Source organism: Sciurus carolinensis, chromosome 5 (assembly GCF_902686445.1).
Source record: "Sciurus carolinensis chromosome 5, mSciCar1.2, whole genome shotgun sequence".
In the NCBI taxonomy this organism is placed as follows: Eukaryota; Metazoa; Chordata; class Mammalia; order Rodentia; family Sciuridae; genus Sciurus; species Sciurus carolinensis.
In genome coordinates, this window is record NC_062217.1 from 140,862,823 (window position 1) to 140,882,948 (window position 20,126).

Consider the following 20,126-nt stretch of genomic DNA (forward strand, 5'->3'; position numbering starts at 1 on the left):
TTTCCCTGAAAAGATGGAGCAAAGGGGAGCAAGCCCAGTCCTTTAACCGTGGAGTGCTAGTAAAGGGGATATCTGGTGCTCGAGGGTGGGGATCCTAGAGACAGCCAGGGGTCAGGGGGTAGACCAAGAGCGCTGCGGGGGCGAAAGCCTGTGTCTGAGCAGCGCGCGGGCTTTGCCTTCTCCCCAAGTTCCTGCAAAGAGTCGGGAAGTTCTGGCGCGAAACCGCAAGCCCCGCCCGAGGGTGCGCTTGGGGCGCGGCCCCCTGCCTAGCTGCCACTCCCTTCTAGGATCCCTTCGGTGATTGCGCTCCTGCCCACCGCCTCCAATCGTTACTCTCTGCATGGGGCGCTTTAAATATGCATAGGCACGTCACGTTGTATGAAGCGGGATCAGTGAGTAGGGAGGGAGCCATTATGTATATAACTGTGTTCAGGATAGGCAGAGAAGGGTTAAACTAGTGGAGGAAGGAGTTGGGGCCGGGGTCCGCAGCCCTGGTTGGCATCACCGGTGAGTTACTTTGCCCTCCCTGATTGCTTCCATTTCTAGGAGTGTTGATTGGGGAGGAGGTGGGAGTGTCCCGCGCGTGCCTGGAGAGAGCATTCCCAAAGCAGCTTGCACCCCCAAGAGGGATTGGGGTTTTGGACTGGAAGCTGGGAAAATGTCTTAAGCGCCAGCCTTGAGGAAGACTTGTTCCCTAAGGGCGCACGGTCACTGCGGCTTTTCACTGCCATCTGTTTTTAGAGCCTGAGGTTTATTCATCTCGGTCTTGGCCCCTTAACCCCGGGCCCTTTCGGAACCAACAGGTGAGCTGTGCGCTCTGCTCGCGTCCCCAATTCTTGTGCCCCTGCTCTCAGAGCGGCCTAGTCCCGGCAGGCTTGTCATGTTTCCCTGGGGGTTGAGCTGCCTGTCGGTGCTTGGGGCGGCCAGCACCGCTCTCTTGTGCGCCGGCCTGCTGATATGCCTGACCCAGCACCTCTGGACCCTCCGCTGGAAGTTGAGCCGGGACCGGACCTCTGCCCTGCCCCTGCCCAAGGGCTCTATGGGCTGGCCTTTCTTCGGCGAAACACTGCATTGGTTGGTTCAGGTGAGCAATTTATCGTTCCCTGCAACCTCATGTTCCCAGCCCCCCTTTCCGCGGCTTCCATTAGACCCTCCTCGTTGTCAACGCTCCCAGAGTTTTTAGCACCTTCCCTTCGTCCAGGACTCCGGGGAGAGCTCACAACCCTCTCCTTTGCCTAGCTATTCTGCTTCCTCGAAGGACCTCAACTTACTGGAGTTCTCCCCAGAGCAACTTAAACAATGTTGGGGTAAACTTAAGGGGACTTAAGAAGGGGCTTCAGGAGCGAGTGACCCTTTGTCCTGCAAGTATGGAATCAGGAGTCAGGGGCTCATTTCAGCCATGAGGCTTGGTGCTCACGTCCCCATTCTGAGCCTCTATTTCCTTACCTACTAGTGGAAACAGGAGCATCCATATTCCCATCAGGTACCTGCGGGGCCTATTTGGAACCCTGTTTTGTTAAATACAATGCTCCAGCCTGGGGCAGGGAGTTGTTATCAATTGGGAGACCCAGGCCAGGTCCCCTGCCTGGCCAGAGGCCTCAACCCGGCCTGGAGACCCTAGCCCTCCAAGCTCCCCTCGCTCACAGGGCTCAAGTTTCCACAGTTCCCGCCGGGAGCGCTACGGGACAGTGTTCAAGACCCACCTGCTGGGCAGGCCAGTGATTCGCGTGAGCGGTGCGGAGAACGTGCGCGCCATCCTGCTGGGCGAGCACCGCCTGGTGCGCAGTCAATGGCCGCAGAGCGCGCACATCCTGCTAGGCTCGCACACACTTCTTGGCGCGGTTGGTGAGCCGCACCGGCTTCGGCGCAAGGTGAGCGGAAACCACCAACATCAGAACTGAGGTCCTTGGGCGCCTGCTGTGGGCCTGGTAGGGGCCAGGTATAAAGGTACACGAGAATCCGACTGAGATCCCTGGTTAAGAGCAGGTGGCCTTGGGCTAGTCCCTTACATTCTCCAGTTTTGAATTATAAAGCCACGTCTAGCCTAGAAGATCATTTCTGATCTTCTGCGACTGTGAAACCAGAAAGGCTGGAGACTCAAACCTAGAGAGGGTTCAGGGAAGACTTCGTGGAAGAGATGGCTTCTGGAACAGGGATGTATGGGAGGGACTCTATATATAGCAGCAGAACTAGAGGGAGTGACAAGAGCAAAATCCAGCAAGTTTAGGCTTGGGGTGCTTAGAAGAGAAGGAGGACGGGATCGGCCTTGGCCTTCTGGCTACTAGGGAATTGCGGAGCGGAATAGGTCCCCTCTCCCGCCACGGCTGACCCCGCGCGCTCACCACAGGTGCTGGCACGTGTGTTCAGCCGCACAGCGCTGGAGCACTATGTGCCGCGCCTGCAGGAGGCGCTGCGGCGTGAGGTGCGCTCCTGGTGCTCCGCCCGCGGACCCGTAGCTGTGTACGAGGCTGCCAAGGCGCTCACCTTCCGCATGGCCGCGCGCATCCTACTGGGTCTGCGGCTGGACGAGGTGCGGTGCGCTGAGCTGGCCCGGACCTTTGAGCAGCTGGTGGAAAACCTCTTCTCACTGCCCTTGGACGTGCCTTTCAGCGGTCTGCGCAAGGTACCGGAGTCCCGGCCCGAGACCTTCCTCTTGGGGTTCCACGACGCGGGTGGTATCCCAGACTGAGACCGGGTGTCCTTTGCGCACCCGGGCGTTACATCTGCTGGATGCTAAGGTGCCGCCCGGCGTGGGGAGGCGGCTTACCGTGGTGGTGGGCTCCAGGGCTGCTTCTGTTCTGACTGGATGTGGGCTTTGGGGCGGACCACACACCCTCTCAGGGTCGTGCCTGACGCGTTGGGCTCCAGCCAATGCAACCGCTGGCTTCCTCAGTTTGGGTCTTAGTGGCGGGTGTCCAGCCAATCAGTCCGTCCCGTCCGCAAAGCCGCGGCTTCTGCCTGGGCCCCCATTGCCTCTTCGGAAGCCTGGATGGCTGCGGAATGGATGGGAACCGGAGGGCAGCAGGCACACCCCAGGCCCAATCCAGTGCCAGCCCTGGTAGAAGGTGGGTGGGTGCTAGCCCCCAGACCTCTGCCCTGGACCCGCTAATTTCCAGATCAGAGTGACAGGCGGGGCTCAGAGAGCACTGAGGAAGCCCCGTTTGGCCTTCCCCCCCCCCCCCCCCCCCCCCGCGGCCCTGCGTGGTACTTTTCAGCCTGCAGATTCCCTGGTTTTCCGTCACCTGAATAAAAATGACATAGATAGATAGATAGATAGATAGATAGATAGATAGATGATAGTCACGTGCGCTGATCACCTTGGATACATTTTCATTTTCTTATTTAATCCTTGCAGACTGCTAAGCATTATTATTTTATTGAAGAAACAGGCTCAGTGAGGTTAAATGACTTAACCAAGATCACACAGCTAATACAGCTATACAGAGGATTTGAACCGATACTTCTGGCCAAAAAGTGCTCAATTTCAACGCTTACCCAGGGGGATTTTTATTTTTTGTTTGTTTGTTTGTTTTGGTGGTCCTGGGGATTGGATCCAGGGCTAGGCAAGGTCTGTACCAGCCCCGGGGGTTATGTTTTAGTTGTGCTTGCTCCCTGAATCTCCAAAGGGACATCCCAGCCCTCTTACCCAGCCACTTACAAAGGCTAATGCTTAGAACATATGATAGTGTCCCCTATAAGAGCTTTCCTGGGTGCCCCTTCTTTTCAGCACTGGTGCCCACTGCTCCAGCCTGAGCCTAGTGAAGGAAAGGGCAATGGGATGATTGCACCCTGGCTGTGCTGTGTTACCCTTGACCCCTCTGAGCCTTGTTATACTGCCTTCAGGATGACAGTAATGGTCTGCCTTGCTGAGAGAGACTTGTGATAATCAAGACAGAATGATGTTTGTAGACACTGGACAGATTTCTGGTCATTTATTGAACTCTACTATATGCCAGGCATGGAGCTAAACTGAGAGACCCAACACCAGGATTTAGGCAAAGCTGAAGTCTGGAGAAGTTTTAGGGACAGGCAGCTAAGTCTGGCTCCTGAGGCTTCCTGCCCGACCTGCCTTCTCTCCCTGTGGATCAGGGCATCCGTGCCAGGGACCAGTTGCATCAGCACCTGGAGGAGGCCATTGCTGAGAAGCTTCATGAGGATACAGTGGCAGAGCCAGGAGATGCCCTCAACCTGATCATTCACAGTGCTAGGGAGCTGGGTCACGAGCTGTCAGTGCAGGAGCTAAAGGTAGGTGACAGGAGGCTTTTCCTTCATCTTTTTGTTCCCAAATCTGTACACACACCAGCACCATTTTGGGGCACAGGCACCTATCAGGGTGAAAGGAAAGAGGAGACTAGACTCCTGCCTTGACTCAGCCATGCCCACTAGCTGCAGGAGCAATGAAAGGATGAATCTTAAGCCCATCCTTGTAAGTTCTGCTTCCAAACAGTTCTGGACCTAACCCCTTCACTTGCCCTTCTCTCACCCCTTGTCATCACCTCTGCTGTCCCTTGCCTATGAAGTCCCCTTCACTCTTTTTCTACAAACTCTAAGGGGCTCAGGATCAAACTACACATCCTCAAAACTCCTATCTTCTTCCCCAAATCAACATTCTCATTTTATGAACTATTTTGGCACCTGGCACCTTTAACTGCCTGTTTTGCTTCTACAGGATCTCCTGGAGAATTAGAACCTCTACACTGCACATTTAGGTGCAGTGGAGGAAAGGAGGAAGCTTGGAATGACCCAGGACCTACTTGAGAATTCTGAAAGGAGTGCAGTATGGGGGTTAGGAGAGAGTTAGAAATGGAAGGACCTAAATCTTACATAAGCAATTCCCATCCTTTCTCTGACTCATTTCTTGCTTTCTACCAGCCAGTCACTGAATGTGGGGCTCAGTTTTAGTTTCTTCTTTGACAATGGAACTAATAATCTCCATCCTGACTCCTGGATGGTTGAGGTCCAGAGGCATCAAAAGGGTTTATAAAAGAATGATCTATCAGTTTCATGGGTCCTGGGGGTGACCAGTGGATAAGAACAATTCTGGACAGTGAAGAGAAGTGGCGTGGAATGAAGTAGATGATCCCTGTGCCTTGACAGGACTGGAAAGGGGTGACAACACCCTCAGGAAGGTACCCGCTGGCCAGGACTTCAGTTCTGGCCTGGGCATCAAAGGGAGACCAGACTGGCCAGGGAGGATGTTGGGGCCCTGGGGTCTCCATCCCAGTTTTCCATCTTGCCCAAGACAGGACCAGCAGTTAGCCTTCAACCAGGTCAATATTCATGCCACAAATATTATGTACCTAATCACTGCCAGGCTCTGTGCTGAAATGGAAGATGCAGGGGTGAGCAAAACAGCCTCTCATTCCCCAGGTGCAGGAAGGGAGGGTGTGCATTCACCCTATAAATACAACATTGGTGCTGCCTGGAAGGAAGACACTGGACAGGGCTGGAGGAAGGCAATGAGGCTTGAAACCTGAAGGACATCCCTTCTTGGGCAGAGCAGACCAAGAAGAGATCTAGTGACACACTGGGACCAATCTGATAAGAAGATGCAGGGTCCATGCTGGCTTTGGTGGGAGGCTGCTGCAGGTGACTTGTTTCACTGCAGTCATTGTTGGAAGGCCCAGCCCGAGTGGGGACAGCACCAGTAAGAAGACAAGAACTCTTAGACTCCCAAGCCTCACTGCTGGAACTCCTAGTTGTAGGGACCTTGAACACCTCTCGGCCCCCAGTTTCCAATCCTGTAAAAGGAGAGCAGTAATTGTGCTCACAGGGTTAAGGTGAGAATCCAACAGGTTAATAAAGCACTAAGGATAATGCACTGAATAAGTTTCCAACATTACCTCTGGGAATTCTTTCAACAAGACAAGTAGATAGATCCTGGTTTGCCTAGTGCTCTATACGACTTTCCCAAGTGGCAGACTTGGATTTAATCGATTTCAGGATCCTCGAACAACGCACAGTCATCACGGTAGCACATCCCAGGTTGCCAGCCTTAGCGCAATAGTTTGGGCTTTCAGCTCCTCCACTGTGGGGCCATGTCGGTGAACCAGAGACGCCGGGCTGTCTTGCAGGAGTCCGCTGTGGAGCTCCTCTTCGCCGCCTTCTTCACTACGGCCAGTGCCAGCACGTCCCTCGTTCTGTTGCTACTGCAGAATCCGGTGGCCATCGCCAAGATCCAGCAGGAGTTGGCGGCCCAAGGGCTGGAGCGCGCGTGCAGCTGCACGTCCGGGGCCTCTGGGCTGCGGCCAGACTGTGGCTGCGAGCCTGACCTTAGTCTCGCAGTGCTGGGCCGTCTGCACTTCGTAGACTGCGTAGTCAAGGAGGTGCTGCGCCTCCTGCCGCCGGTGTCTGGGGGCTACCGCACAGCACTGCGCACCTTCGAGCTCGACGTAAGTGCGCCATGCCCACCATGCCGCCAGCCTCCTGCCACAGGCTGCAGTGAGCGGGTGGAAGGAAGGCTGGGGATCAGGGCCACAGGCCTCCTATTCCCCTCTCAAGACCTCGGCTTTACTGTCTGTAAAATGGGATGAGCCTTGTTCCACTTAACTGGGTCCCCGGTAGAGGAAGGCAAACCTGGTAAATCCGAAAAGGTTAGGAATTTCCTATACTTAAGCTTTTGTCCAGCGGTCGGGGTAGGTCAACTCAATTATAACCGAGTTTTAGAATTAATATATACTTTCCTCTGCACACCATTGCCCTCCCATTCAGCGAGTGTGTGTGGGAAGCAGACTCTGGCTCCCTCACAAGATCAAAGAATCCATCACTGTTACCTGACCAGGGGTCAGGTAAGGTTGGAAGTCAGTGAAGTGCAGCAATTCTACAGGGTAGAATCTCTTAATGACCTGCAGGCTGCCGTGGGCTGTGGGCAAGGTTAAGGTCTTGACCTGATGACTCTTTGAGTAACAGTGGGCATTTCTCTCTTTACTTTGGGTCTTAGTTTACTTGCTGGAAGGAAACTGTCTTGGTCCTTTCCAACTCTGATTCTCCAAATGGGGCCAGGGTTGTGTAGCCAAGTGGCAGCATTGGGGATTGGGCCATTCCAGCTGCCAAACTGAGGACTGTTGACTTAAAAGGCAACTTCCAGAGCACCACCCTCAATGGCTGGGCAACTCCAAACAGAGTGGGCACTGCCCTCCACAGTGAACATCCACAACACATTGCTACTAGAGTGCAGGGGGAGGACATTGAAAAGACGAGGATTCTGCCCCAGACAAGTATGATGGGGACAGTGAGGGGACCAGCACTGATAGCTTCATCACAGTGGTGGAGAAAGAAAAGTGATATCTAGTGCTGGGTGAAACCAAAACATTTTGGGATCTGGCATTTGAACTGGAGCCGTGAAGGGGTAGGATGAGAGTGCACCACAGAGAAGAAACAGCCCAGATGAAGGTGGGTGTTTAGAAGTGTCTTGGATGCTGAATCTTGGAAATCACATTTTACTCTGCAGATGCTGGCATGCCCTAGAAGACCTTAGGGGAACAGGGAGAGGAGCAGAAGATCAGGGAGGGTCCCCACAGGGTGAGAAGAGGTCAAGGAAGGGTCTTAACCATCCTTCAGTGTACAGATGGGGAAACTAAGAACTAGAGAGAAGAGCCAGCAATTCCAAAGATGAATCTTGGTGACTCCAAGATGACTTATCACCCTGGTGAGAATCTCTGAGTAGTAATGACTCTGAAAGCGGAGTGGGCACAAAACAGGCTTCAGAAAGCTGCAAGCTCTTGAATTGAGGGCCGCAGAATGATCAAGGGATTGGAAAATACACCAAAAAGCAAAACAACTGACAGAGCTAGAGGTGGGCAAAAATAACAGGAAGGCTGTCTTCAATATCTCATGTGTGGCTACCAGATCTGAATGTATTGTCCAGCCAATGAGTGGGTAGGGCAGGAAGTTTTCAGTTAAATGAAGAGGTTTATAAATAAACAGACCTACAAGAATGGGGATCCCTGCTCTTTGAATTGGGGGTTCAGGCAGCTGGTAGGTTCAGAACTAAAATATAAGTCTCCTGATCTAATGTCAGAAGAAAAAAGAAAGACAAAAACAAGGGTATGTAAATGATAGATTTACGTATACTAACACATATATTTATTGAACACTAGTATGTGCCAGAACCTTTTTTGAATTCTCAGAACGAAATGGGCATTTCTGTTCTCATTTTATCAAGTAAGGAACTGAGGCTCAGATTGAATATCTAGCCCAAGGTCATACAGCTCACCAGTGAAAGAGTTAAGGTTGGAAGGCAGATCATTCTGGTTTCCAGGTTAATCATCCCTCCTGCTGGTTTTCACAAGCCTGTATGGTGCATCGGGGGTGGAGGGTCTTTTCGGCCCTGTTTCCAGGTGTTTTATGGTCAGGCCGTTCGCCTCGCCTCCTCACAGGGCTACCAGATCCCCAAAGGCTGGAGCGTGATGTATAGCATCCGGGACACGCACGAGACCGCAGCTGTATATCGCAGCCCGCCGGAAGGCTTCGACCCCGAGCGCTTTAGCTCAGCGCTTGAAGATGCTCCCGGCACCTCGGGCCGGTTTCATTACATCCCTTTCGGCGGCGGTGCGCGCAGCTGCCTCGGCCAGGAGCTGGCACAAGCGGTGCTCCAGCTACTCGCTGTGGAGCTGGTGCGCACCGCTCGCTGGGAACTGGCCACGCCCGCTTTTCCGGCCATGCAGACCGTGCCCATCGTGCACCCGGTGGACGGGCTTCGGCTCTTCTTTCATCCGCTCACGTCTCCGGCCTCAGCGAATGAACTACACCTCTGAGCAGCGGTGTGCGAGACGTGGCTTGCCGTACATCCCGCGCGCATTCACCCGGTCACTAGTTCAACAAACGTTCACCGAAAGTGGCTCCGTGCTGGGCTCTAGGGAGTAAGTGCTCAAGTCACAGTCATCGCGTCAAAGTGCCCTTGGAGGGTACGTGGATCGTGGACCTGCAGCGGGGTTTGCACAGTGGACAGTGCCAGAGACCAGGCTCACGTGGTGGGAACAATATTTGCGAGGAAGTCGAATCGCTGGGGGCTGTTCCTGACTTGATTTGGGGCCTTAAGAAAACACACCAAAAGGGAGCCCAATGGAAAGTCATTAGGTAGCTGGCCTCCCGTTTCATGTGCCTTGGTCTTTCTGCCCATCTAGTCTCGGCTGAAACTCAGAACTGCGGGCGCTTACAGGTCTCTGAACAGTTCAGCATCACCGGATTCTGCTGTAGACTTATTAAAAGAAAAATTCCTACTTCAAGAACGCATTTAATCTTTCCAGGGTAGAAGAGGAACACCGAAATGTCTCTGAGGATGGTTCACGGGAGATTGAGACATAATCCCTTCATGTGAGGCTGAGATATAATCAGAGAGGTTTGGGATATTTGTACTCAAAACAGGAAGGCCAAGAAATAAAATTTCCTGCCAGCGGTTGAGCAAGGAGGCTAGGGCTTAACTGGGCAGCTGCTCCCTGGAGGGAAGGCACCAGGTGGAGGGTGGGGGAGGCACATGAAGGACCTACCTGAAGGACCCACCCCAGAGCATATTCAGAAGGTAGGCTGCCCCAGTCCTACCCTGAACGGACTTCCTTTCTGAGCATAGTTCTGGAAACAGGGCTTTGAATTATCTCCCCATAGCCAGCTGCAGAAATCTCCCGGTTTACCACTTCAGTATCCTCTCTGTTACAGAGGATGGACTGAGGAGGAAAGAACCAAAGACTCCCCAAGGAGCCAGCAATGGGTTCCTGGACTCCCCCACCAGTACGTCCTCCACCCCATCACTTAACTCCACTGCTTCACCGGACTCAGCTCTTTGGGCTTTTCATAGTTTCCTAGCCCACTTCAACCTGCTACCCATCTTCCCACAGGCCTGGGCAGCTGAACATGACTGGTGAGCTGGAGAAGTTGCTGCTCCGGCCAGAGCTGACCCCTTAGTGAACCAGAAGGAAGCCAGTGCCCTCCTGACCTTATGCTTAAGGTGGATCCTAGGGCCTGAAGGGAAGGGGGAACTCAGCAGGGGCGTGCAGGGTTGGCAGCTCCAAAGCACAGCCGGCTCTTCCAAGTGGGGCTGACACTGCCATAACCCCCATACAGCGTAATTCATCACCCATGGCTGGTCACAGGTCGGGCGCCAGACCCTGAGCTCAGCAGGCGCCAGAGGTAGCAAAGGTGGCAGGATGTAGGTCTGCCCTTAGGGTGCTCTTGGAAATGCTGAGGACATCTGGGTCTGAGAAGCATGTGTCTGGGTGAGGAGGCCAAAGGACCCTGGCTTCAGGATTGATTTTTTTTAAGTTGTCTATGAACCTTTTTAAAAAAATTTACTTATATGCGGTATTGAGAATTGAACCCAGTGCCTCACATATACTAGGTAAGCACTCTACCAGTGAGCCATGACCCCAGCCCAGGACTGATTCTGATTTAGGGAGAGAAGAGAAATACGAGAAGTAGCCTCTGAGAAACCAGGATAGTCTAACAGTTCCCAGAAACTCGGTTTACCTGCCTTTGGGTTTGGACTAAATAAACCATAGGAGTGGCTCCATATTTCCCATTGCTACATCATGTTAGTAATTTTAAGGAATACGTGGTCCCTATTTTAGTAGCTCTACATTCTCTGGGAATAAGCAGATGTGAATTTTACCCTCCTGTACTTGATATTGTGGAAGGAGGCAGACAAACTTAGCAAAACAAAACAAAATAAAAAACCCCATAAGAACAAAAATCTGTCCAGTGGCAATAAGCCCTGTAAAGAAAATAAAGCAACTCTCTAATAGAGTGGTGGCCTGGGAAAGCTTCTCTGAGAAGGTGATGTTCAGTTTTGGAAGGAACTGGAGAGTGGCAGAGGGAACAACAGGTATGGAACCCTGAGAATAAAAATGTTCAGGATAGATAAAGAAGGGACTGAAGGAAGAAAAGTGGAGGGGTGCTTCAGCTGTCCTAGTTCATCTGACTGGTCTGTCTACCTCTGGGTCCTGATCCTTTCCCTTCAGTAAAGAAACAAATCAAAACAAAAAAAGATTCCTCATCTCCACCTCTCAGCAATGGCTGTTTTGTAAATATTTTGTTTTCCAGTCAGCCAACCACCCCCTCCCCGCCCACCACCACTCAAAGAAGCTTGGCGAGGTTCCTAGATCAAAGTTCTTTTGGGGCTGGTAATTTATTGATCCCCTCTCCTCCTTCAAGATGTTCTTTAATGGTCTTTCACTCTCACGTTTAATTTTTTTCTTGGCAGATGCTCCCGCGGGTCTCGATGAGCATATAGTTTACTTTTTTTCCCCTCCCCCCGCCCCCTTGGTCTCTCTGTGGCAACTCCCAGCGCTCAGGCCTCGCTCATCCTGTGACCCGGCGCGAGCTGAACTTGGCGAGGTGGCCCCGCAGAGTTCACTCGGATGTCACGGTCCGGCCTGCAGGGGTCACAGGCGGGTCAGGCCCGAGGATTGGGAATGGGCCCCAGGTCACGCTCCCGCTCCCGATCGTCAGTTTTGCACACCAGCCGGAGGCGCTCTACAGAAAGGGGAGGGTTGGGGATTTCTGAGAACTACCTCTAGCGCCATTCTCCCCGGTTCCTGCCGGTGCCCAGAAGTTGACTAGGAGAAATGACAGTGAGAGAGACCGCCTCCCCAGAGACTCCGAAACGCTGACTCCTCGAAACACGCCCTGGGGCGACCCTGGCTTGGAGCGTTACTGGGCTGTGGGGGTCGCTACGACCTCCGCATATATTTCTGACCCCTTCGAGTTTGGGGACCACCGCGGGTCCCCACTAGCGCCACGTATTTAAGCTCTCGGGATTAAGGTTTTCCATCTCCAAGGGACGCTTTCCAAGGCGTACGAGCGTGCTTCTGCGAGAGCCAGTGTTTCTAAACAAACGCACGTCACTCTGTTTCATTTTCTGGGCCGCTGGCACGTTCAGCGCGGAAACCAAGGCAGCGTATGGTTCTGACTGGTCCAAAGCGTTGTGACCCTGCCAGGTGGGAAACAGTGAACGCCCTAGCGCATCCGGTAGTGCCGGAGCCCAGGTACTGGCTGCAGAAGCAGCTTATTGGAGTTGGGCAGAGCCACAGGACCCGCTTCCCGGTAAGCATTCCCTCAACCTTCCCATTAGCGACCGGCAGACACCTGGGTTTAGTGTCGAAATGCCCTCTCGCTGGAGTGAGGACAGTGGCTTTACCCTGGGTGGGAGGTGAGGGAACGGAGCTCCTAGCGCCGGACATCCAGGCCAGCCTGGTAATGAAGTCCAGCGTGCCTGAAGCTAGGAAGAGTTTTTGCATCCAGAAGCCCGGTTTGGGAACTCGCAGCTGCCCTGAGTTGTAGACAGATTGGGAATGATCACCTCCATCCTAAGGAGGAGGAAACAGGCACAGGGATGTGTAATGACTTGCCCAAGGTCAGGCAAATAGAGATGGAGCCATAACTTGGAGCCAGGATTCCTGGGCTGTCCCTTGCTTGGTCTGGGTCTCCTTACCCTGTCAGGACCAAGGACCTTCTTTCCCACCGCCCAGCTGGTACTGGGACTGCAAGCCCCAGGGTGACTGGGAACCGCGGCATGGCCGGATCACACAGCCTGGCGTTGATTGTGGAGCGGTGGATGAATTGCTCCTGCGATCAGCCTCTGGGGAGTCAAAGCAGGGGATCAGGCTTGTGCAGATTTGCACCCAGAGTCCTGAGGGACCTGGAGGCTTACTTGTACCCTTCAATATGAACTTCCAAGACTTCATGAGTACTTTCCAAGACTTTGTGAGACTGGGGAGCTAAGATCCATGACCCGCAGGTCGTACTTGACTGCCCGTGGTTCTCTCTTGGGTACTGGTCCTGGGCTCTTCTTGGACTTCTCGGAAGAGTCGGGAAGTCTGCTTTCTGGACCTCAGTTATCCCACCTGTGGAACGAGTTCACTGATGATTCCTGAACACGCTTCCCTTTGCTTCTCGAGCAGGTGGAAAGGAACCCTCGCGGTGCCGGTAAATGGAAAGCCAGTGAAGGCGGCTTTGGGCTGGGGAGACGTGTTGGACCGGGCGGGAGGGATTTCAGGGGCCTCCGGAAAGCGCAGGAATGGGAATCTCGCTCCGGGGAACCCGGGTCCGCCCCCACTCCCTGCTGCCGGAGCGCTCCGCACACCTTGGATGGGGGAGGCGGTGCTCCTAGCCCCGCACCCCAGGAGGCGCGCTAGGAGGGTAGCAGCCACCGCTCCGCCTCTGCTTCGGCGCAGAACAAACGGTTAAAGATTTTGGGCTGCGCCTCGCGGGGGGAGGAGCCAGGGGCCCAATCCGCAATTAAAGATGAACTTTGAGTGAACTAATTTGTGTCTAACCAAGGTAACGTGAGCAGTAACCTGGACCGCCTATAAAGCGGGCGCGCGGCGGGGTTTGGAGCGCTGGTGGCGGCAGGTGGCGCGGGAGACCGTAGCGTGCCATGGGGCTCCCCGCGCTGCTGGCCAGTGCGCTCTGCACCTTTGTGCTACCACTGCTGCTCTTTCTGGCCGCGATCAAGCTCTGGGACTTGTACTGCGTGAGCAGCCGCGACCGCAGCTGCGCGCTCCCCTTACCCCCCGGGACTATGGGCTTCCCGTTCTTTGGGGAAACATTGCAGATGGTGCTGCAGGTAAGGGAGCTTGGGGCGGGACGCTTCCCTGGAGCCTGGCTTAGCTCTAGGTATCAGCTGAAGCCAGGGTAGGCGTTCGGGTGGAGACAAGACTGCGGCTAGGAGCGGAGCTAGCCGGAGGCGCGAAGCTCCCCGGCGCCCTCTCATGCCCACGTCTCTACCGTCTTCTCACAGCGGAGGAAGTTTCTGCAGATGAAGCGCAAGAAATACGGCTTCATTTACAAGACACATCTATTTGGGCGGCCCACGGTGCGGGTGATGGGCGCGGACAACGTGCGGCGCATCTTGCTGGGAGAGCACCGGCTGGTGTCGGTCCACTGGCCCGCGTCTGTGCGCACCATCTTGGGCTCCGGCTGCCTCTCCAACCTGCATGATTCCTCGCACAAGCAGCGCAAGAAGGTGAGGGTGGGGTGACGACGCCTAGGCAAGGAGGGGGACTACGTTCGTTGGAGAGGTTCAGGCAGATAGATGCAAGGCAAGCGCTAGCAGAGGTGGGACTTGGACCCTCTCGGAGCTCTCGTTCAGCTTTCCCAGCCGGGATGTATGTAGGGCCTGGAGGAACTGAGGTTATTATGGTACGGGATCCAGTGAGGTGAGATGGAGCGGATACAGGATATTAACGATCTTGGCTTCTTGGGGCCCAGGTGATTATGCAGGCTTTCAGCCGAGAGGCACTCCAGTGCTACGTGCCAGTGATCGTTGAGGAAGTGAGCAGTTGTCTGGAACGATGGCTGAGCTGCGGCGAGCGCGGCCTTCTGGTCTACCCTGAGGTGAAGCGCCTCATGTTCCGCATCGCCATGCGCATCCTGCTGGGCTGCGAGCCCCCACGGGCGGGCAGCGGGGAGGCAGAGCAGCAGTTAGTGGAAGCCTTCGAGGAGATGACCCGCAATCTCTTCTCGCTACCCATCGACGTGCCTTTCAGCGGGTTGTACCGGGTAAGGGCGGCACGAGGGCTACGGAGTTCGGGGCGCAGGAGCTGGGCGTCGGTCTGCTCACCGCCTCACTCTCTATGCTCAGGGCATGAAGGCGCGGAACCTCATTCACGCGCGCATCGAGGAGAACATTCGAGCCAAGATCTGCCGGCTGCGGGCGGCGGAAGCAGACAGGGGCTGTAAAGACGCACTGCAGCTGTTGATTGAGCACTCGTGGGAAAGGGGAGAGCGGCTGGACATGCAGGTGAGAGGTAGCTTCAAAAGGGGGACTGTGGAATTAGGTCCCCAGGCTTTCAAACCGTAGTTTTTGGGGCCCCCAAAGCGCCACCTGGGGCCCAGCTTTTCAGAGTGGGCATCCTGCCCAGACTCCATCAATAGCATCCCGAAGGGTTGATACTAGGTCAGTAAAGCCGTAAAAGAGGCTGCCACAGAACTGAGAGCATCCCCTAGTCTTTTCAAATTTCAAAGGAAAAGTCAGAATTTGCAAATGTTAATAAAGAAACTTGGGCGCTTTTAATAAAATCAAGGCCTTAACTCGGGAGGTCCAGGGAAAGTGAGGTCTTCCTCTCTTCCTGCTCTAGCTAAACTTAAAAGACTTTGCATTTTGTTTAAAGATGTTTGGTCCCTTGACTTTCTAACTGCAAAACTTTTAGCTGATAGTCTTCCCTCTAGAACCCTCAGCTGGATTCTGAGTAATCACCGTGAGGCTGCAGGAGACTTGTAAAAACATCGGTCTTACTCGATTCTTAGGCACTAAAGCAATCTTCAACCGAACTACTCTTTGGAGGACACGAAACCACTGCCAGTGCAGCTACATCTCTGATCACTTACCTGGGACTCTATCCACATGTTCTCCAGAAAGTTCGAGAAGAGCTAAAGAGTAAGGTAGGAGGATTCTGGGGGTTCTCTATTAGCTTAGGACATTCAGTTGCTCCCTTACCAAATTCCCGCCTGTTTAGGTCTGCTGAGTATTTCACTGAGCATTTTGAAAGTGCCTGGCCAAGGGCTGGGTGTGCCTGTAGGGGGAGATCCTTTTGGGGGACACCATGGAGCTGTGATCCTATTTGGGCAGGATTAGACCTTGCATTCCTGCCCCTCTTTTGCCTTTTGCAGAAACGTGGCGATTTCCAGATAATTTCCATTTTCTTAGATTTGGGTGTTCAAGGGCATGAGTGGAATAGTGTGATAAGTGCATGTAACTGATCAGGGTGGTGACTGGGGGAGGGGAAGTTTGACCCTTGTTCATGGTGATCACCGTTTTCTTAGAATTGTAAATAGATGATGGATTTGGGCTGAGCTTGAAGGCAAATCGCCCCTAGCTGCTGTTTCCCCTACACTCTCCCATCCTGAGGCCCTTTGGGTTCAACCACCACCTAAATCCTATTTATGTCTTCTGGGCTGATTTTATTGGAGTGCAGGAAAACTGTTCACCTCTGTATGACTGTTTTGATAGGGTTTACTTTGCAAGAGCAATCAAGACAACAAGTTGGACATGGAAATTCTGGAACAACTTAAGTATATAGGGTGTGTTATTAAGGAGACCCTTCGACTGAACCCCCCAGTTCCAGGAGGGTTCCGGGTTGCTCTGAAGACTTTTGAATTAAATGTAAGTTCAGAGTTCTATGCATCTCACTCCTGCTCTGCTCCTTTTGTTGTTTTAAACCTATCCTTGCTTCCTTGAACACTGGCTTAAATTCTTTATGCTTTTGATAACATTGTCGTGTGCCATGTGGACAAATGGTTCAGTAACTGGAACCAATCTCTCTCCCAACCCCTTTTCTTTTAACTCATAACACCCCCAAGGAGATCCCTGGTAGCTTTTTGTTGGTGAAAGTTAAATTCCAGTTTGTCAGTCCTTGGGACTTCATAATCTTTTGCAGGGATACCAGATTCCCAAGGGCTGGAATGTTATCTACAGTATCTGTGATACTCATGATGTGGCAGATATCTTCACTAACAAGGAGGAATTTAATCCTGACCGCTTTCTGCCGCCTCACCCAGAGGATGCATCTAGGTTCAGCTTCATTCCATTTGGAGGAGGCCTTAGGAGCTGTGTAGGCAAAGAGTTTGCAAAAATTCTTCTCAAAATATTTACAGTGGAGCTGGCCAGGCATTGTGACTGGCAGCTTCTAAATGGACCTCCTACAATGAAAACCAGTCCCACCGTGTATCCTGTGGACAATCTCCCTGCAAGATTCATTCATTTCCAGGGAGAAATCTGATGGGCATGAATCCTCAAACCTTGGACTTATTTGAAGTGTACATATGAGTTTTTATATACTGTTGTGACTTATATTTAATTTCTAAATGATATTATAATATTTATGTGTCTCTACTATAGTACCATGGTCTTTAAATATTAAAATAATGAATTTGTATAATTTCCAAATGAAATAAAATTTGAAACTACTTTCCTTGCACTGAAGGGAATGGAAAGTCTACTGGTTTAATGTTTGTACTTAGTGTACATGACCAGATTTCTAAATGTTTACCTGGGTTTATTTGTCATCTGTGCATATTTATTTTCTGTAAGGAAGAAACCTTAGCTGTCTTTTTTTTTTTTTTTCCTCTCAACAGTTACTAGAAAATAAGTATTAGGTGTGTGTTAGTTCAAAGGTATCTTTGCAAATTCTTTTAAGGTAATTTAGATTCCCTCTTTGGAAAATCTATTAAGGTTAATTTAATTAATTAATTTTTTTAAATTTGTGGTTTTGACTGGGGATTGAACCAGGGCTTCATGCACACTAGGTAAGTGTTATATTGCTGAGCTATATCTCCAGCCCAAAGTTAATTTTACTTTTTTGTATTTTGTGGTGCTTGGGATTGAATCCAGGGCAATTTTAGTTTATTTTTTTTGAAACCTCACTTCAAAGAAAAATGATTTTGAAAAGTTTACGTGCTGAGAGCTATCATTCTACAATAACACCTTCAGTGTATCTAGCATTTAATAAACATAATAAATCCATACGCTTGAATAAAGCCAGAACATTTCTCTGAAGTTAAGGTTTGTAGATAAGACAAAACTAGTCACTCCACTTATGGACAGTTCTTGACTAAAATGAGACCAAAATTCACTGGCATGTCACCTTTACTTAGAAGTTGCATTTGAAAACAGTGCTGGGAAAGGCAAGTCTCTAGTTTAGATAAGCTGAACCCAGGTTTTCTTTATTCAAAATGAGGCAGGAGGAGCAGATTTAGCAAACTGACAGATAAAGTTTTTATCTATCCCAGGCAATAGGGTGTGAGCCTGACATGACTGATAAAATGGCCCAGTCATGACCCTGTGAACCTTGGCTAACCTCCGTGAAAGCGCAGTTTTGTCACATTTCTGACCCTGGCATGGCCATGTTCTGAACTGAAGGCCAGACTCTCAATCCAGAAAGGTTAGGCCTGGTGACTTGCTTATGCAAGCACATTTTCCATTTTGAAATGGCACAATCTGCTTACTGAACCTCTGATGGCTTGTAGGTTTTGGACTTTAAAATTTTCATTACAATTTTAGAATTTGGCAATGCTGAAGAAACCAGGTGGTCTACACAGGTGTTTGAACAAAGTTCTGTTCACAATTAGAATTTCATGTTCTACCTGACTTTAGTATTTAGGTGGAACTTGGATTACACTCATTGTTGGAATCTTCTGGTTTTTAGAGTGTTTATATAATAACTTATAATGCTTTATAATAACCTTACAAGGCCATTTTAAAAATGTGACAGACTTACATAGTTTCAGCCAATATTTAATGTTTTGTAATGTGCAAAAATGACTCCTTTTCTGCATAACATTTGCCCTAGATCTTTCCAGCTAGAAGCACACTAGCCTGAGGGGCATCATTATTTCAGATAATTTATGCAAGGTCACTTAAAAAAAAAAGACTTCAACTCTTCATTTTGCTGGAGAATAGTTAGCCTTTAACAACAATGTCTTTGGTGGCTTTGTGGCCCCATGTCTCTAAGCATAGTGTAGTAAGAACTTTGAGCCATTTTAGCATATAATTCAATGTTTAAGATTCACCTTATTTATCTGGAACTCTTTAAGGAAAGTTTTTGCCTTTCCCATGGCTATTTTTAGCTCAATTATGCTTATCTGTTATAGAGTAGTGTAGACTTACCTGAAAACAATTTGCTAAAAAAAACCAATTTTTGATAATGCTGAGTGCTGAGTGAAGGCAGGTTAGTTTGGCAGTGTCAGGTAGACATTTGTGGGCTGCTGTATTGGACATAAAATAAGCCTAGGTTATGTTTATCTGGGGCAAATGCCTCTATGGCCCAGGTGCCTGTAGGCCACTGGCCATGTAGTGAAGAAATGATGCAGACTCGCCAAAACTGTGGGAGGAGGAGAGATGGCTATGGGGCTTCCAGGGGCATGGTGCAGAGATAGAGGGGTACTGAGTTTTCTAGGGCTGTGGGTGACTCTGCTGAGCTGGTCAAGTTGGAGCCCTGTCTCCTGACGATGTCCTTTGCCCTCTTCGCCTCCCATGCCTTCTAGTCTTTAGTCAGAGGCACGGCACACCAATGATAGACCACTGTAGGGAAAGGATGTGAAGGCCTAGAACTTTGGCATTCAGAAAGATTGTGGCCCTTGCTTAGCACAACCCTTGGGGACCCAGAGAGGGACTGTGATTTGCCTGGAAGTGGTAGAATCAGAAAAGACCTCCTGGTACCCTTTCTCTCTCTTTTTTTAAACAACTAATTATACCTGCCTGATAGCTTTCCAACTTTCTGTAGCCGGACAACTAGATCCAAGAGTCTCCGTTTCCTAAATTTCTTCATTTCTCCTGTCACCTTTTCCATCCCCTGCCACAGTGCTGACCAATTCTTTTGCAGGCCACCCGAGGTGACTGGTAAAATGGGCGCGTGAGAGGAAGTGGCGGATCCCTTCAGATCCCTATCTCCTGGGGCCAGTTCCTTGCTTTTCGAACCTTGCCACCCCCAAGAGGTCCACAAGGGGGCGGGCTTCTCCCTTCTATGCCAAACTCAGGGACTGGTGGTTTTCCCACCAGTGTCCCTGAAATCCCAGTCCACACACCCTGACCCAAGGACAATTTAAGCCCAGATAGTTAGAGGCCGCAGGGCGTCTGCAGCTGAGCAAGTACCCCACAACAGGCCTGGCCCCTCTGGCAGGAGCCACCCCGACTGTGTTGACCTGAACCATCATCTTTCAGTTTCTGAAGCAGCCTCCACCGTCCGTGCGTGATCTCTGGAGTTAGTCAGCATTGCCTACCCATTGCCCACAGTCTGACCTGTGCCATTCTCACTCCACCTGGATGATCCCTCTCAGTTGTGAGGGAGCGGAGACCCCAGTTTTTCAAGAACATGGGCAACCTAGTCAGTGCTCAGATGCCCTTACCCAGGTCCCTGAGCCATCCCACTGAGAGCACTGTGGGAGGAGCAAGAGGTGGGAGAGAAGCTGTGGTGGCGCCTTCAAACAGTTGGCGCTCTGTTGTGGTGAATACGGGTTTAGACTGCTCTGAGAAAGAGTGTGTGCAGAGGAGGGTGACGTAGAAGATGCTGGGCCATCAAAGGAGGTAATAGAGAGCCCTTTTGTGATCAAACAGGAAACAAGCTCTCTGTCAATGGACACATCCAAGCAGAAGCTGGGTAACCAAGCCACCATAGGGATCGTAGCAGGGAGGGTGA

The 20,126-nt window shown here is 51.4% G+C and overlaps 2 protein-coding genes across 4 annotated transcripts; both read left to right on the forward strand.

The window, feature by feature from the left end:
• The first annotated feature begins 880 nt into the window (after positions 1 to 880).
• LOC124985771 (cytochrome P450 26C1) lies at positions 881 to 8,756 on the forward strand. Its single transcript, XM_047554386.1, has 6 exons — positions 881 to 1,084; positions 1,647 to 1,871; positions 2,348 to 2,623; positions 4,090 to 4,245; positions 6,075 to 6,392; positions 8,379 to 8,756. Exons 1-6 carry the CDS (start codon positions 881 to 883, stop codon positions 8,754 to 8,756), a joined length of 1,557 nt encoding a protein of 518 aa, XP_047410342.1.
• Positions 8,757 to 12,593: 3,837 nt separating this feature from the next.
• LOC124985230 (cytochrome P450 26A1) lies at positions 12,594 to 16,901 on the forward strand. Of its 3 annotated transcripts, none has more exons than XM_047553792.1 (7): positions 12,594 to 12,918; positions 13,733 to 13,957; positions 14,203 to 14,493; positions 14,576 to 14,734; positions 15,241 to 15,375; positions 15,944 to 16,096; positions 16,371 to 16,901. In XM_047553792.1, the coding sequence occupies exons 1-7, from the start codon at positions 12,856 to 12,858 to the stop codon at positions 16,710 to 16,712; spliced, it is 1,368 nt and encodes a 455-aa protein (XP_047409748.1). In that variant the 5' UTR covers positions 12,594 to 12,855; the 3' UTR covers positions 16,713 to 16,901. The 3 variants fall into 3 exon arrangements, with proteins under 3 accessions (XP_047409748.1, XP_047409749.1, XP_047409747.1); XM_047553793.1 differs by lacking the exon at positions 12,594 to 12,918 and adding an exon at positions 13,138 to 13,272; XM_047553791.1 differs by lacking the exon at positions 12,594 to 12,918 and adding an exon at positions 13,345 to 13,558.
• The last annotated feature ends 3,225 nt before the right edge of the window (positions 16,902 to 20,126 follow it).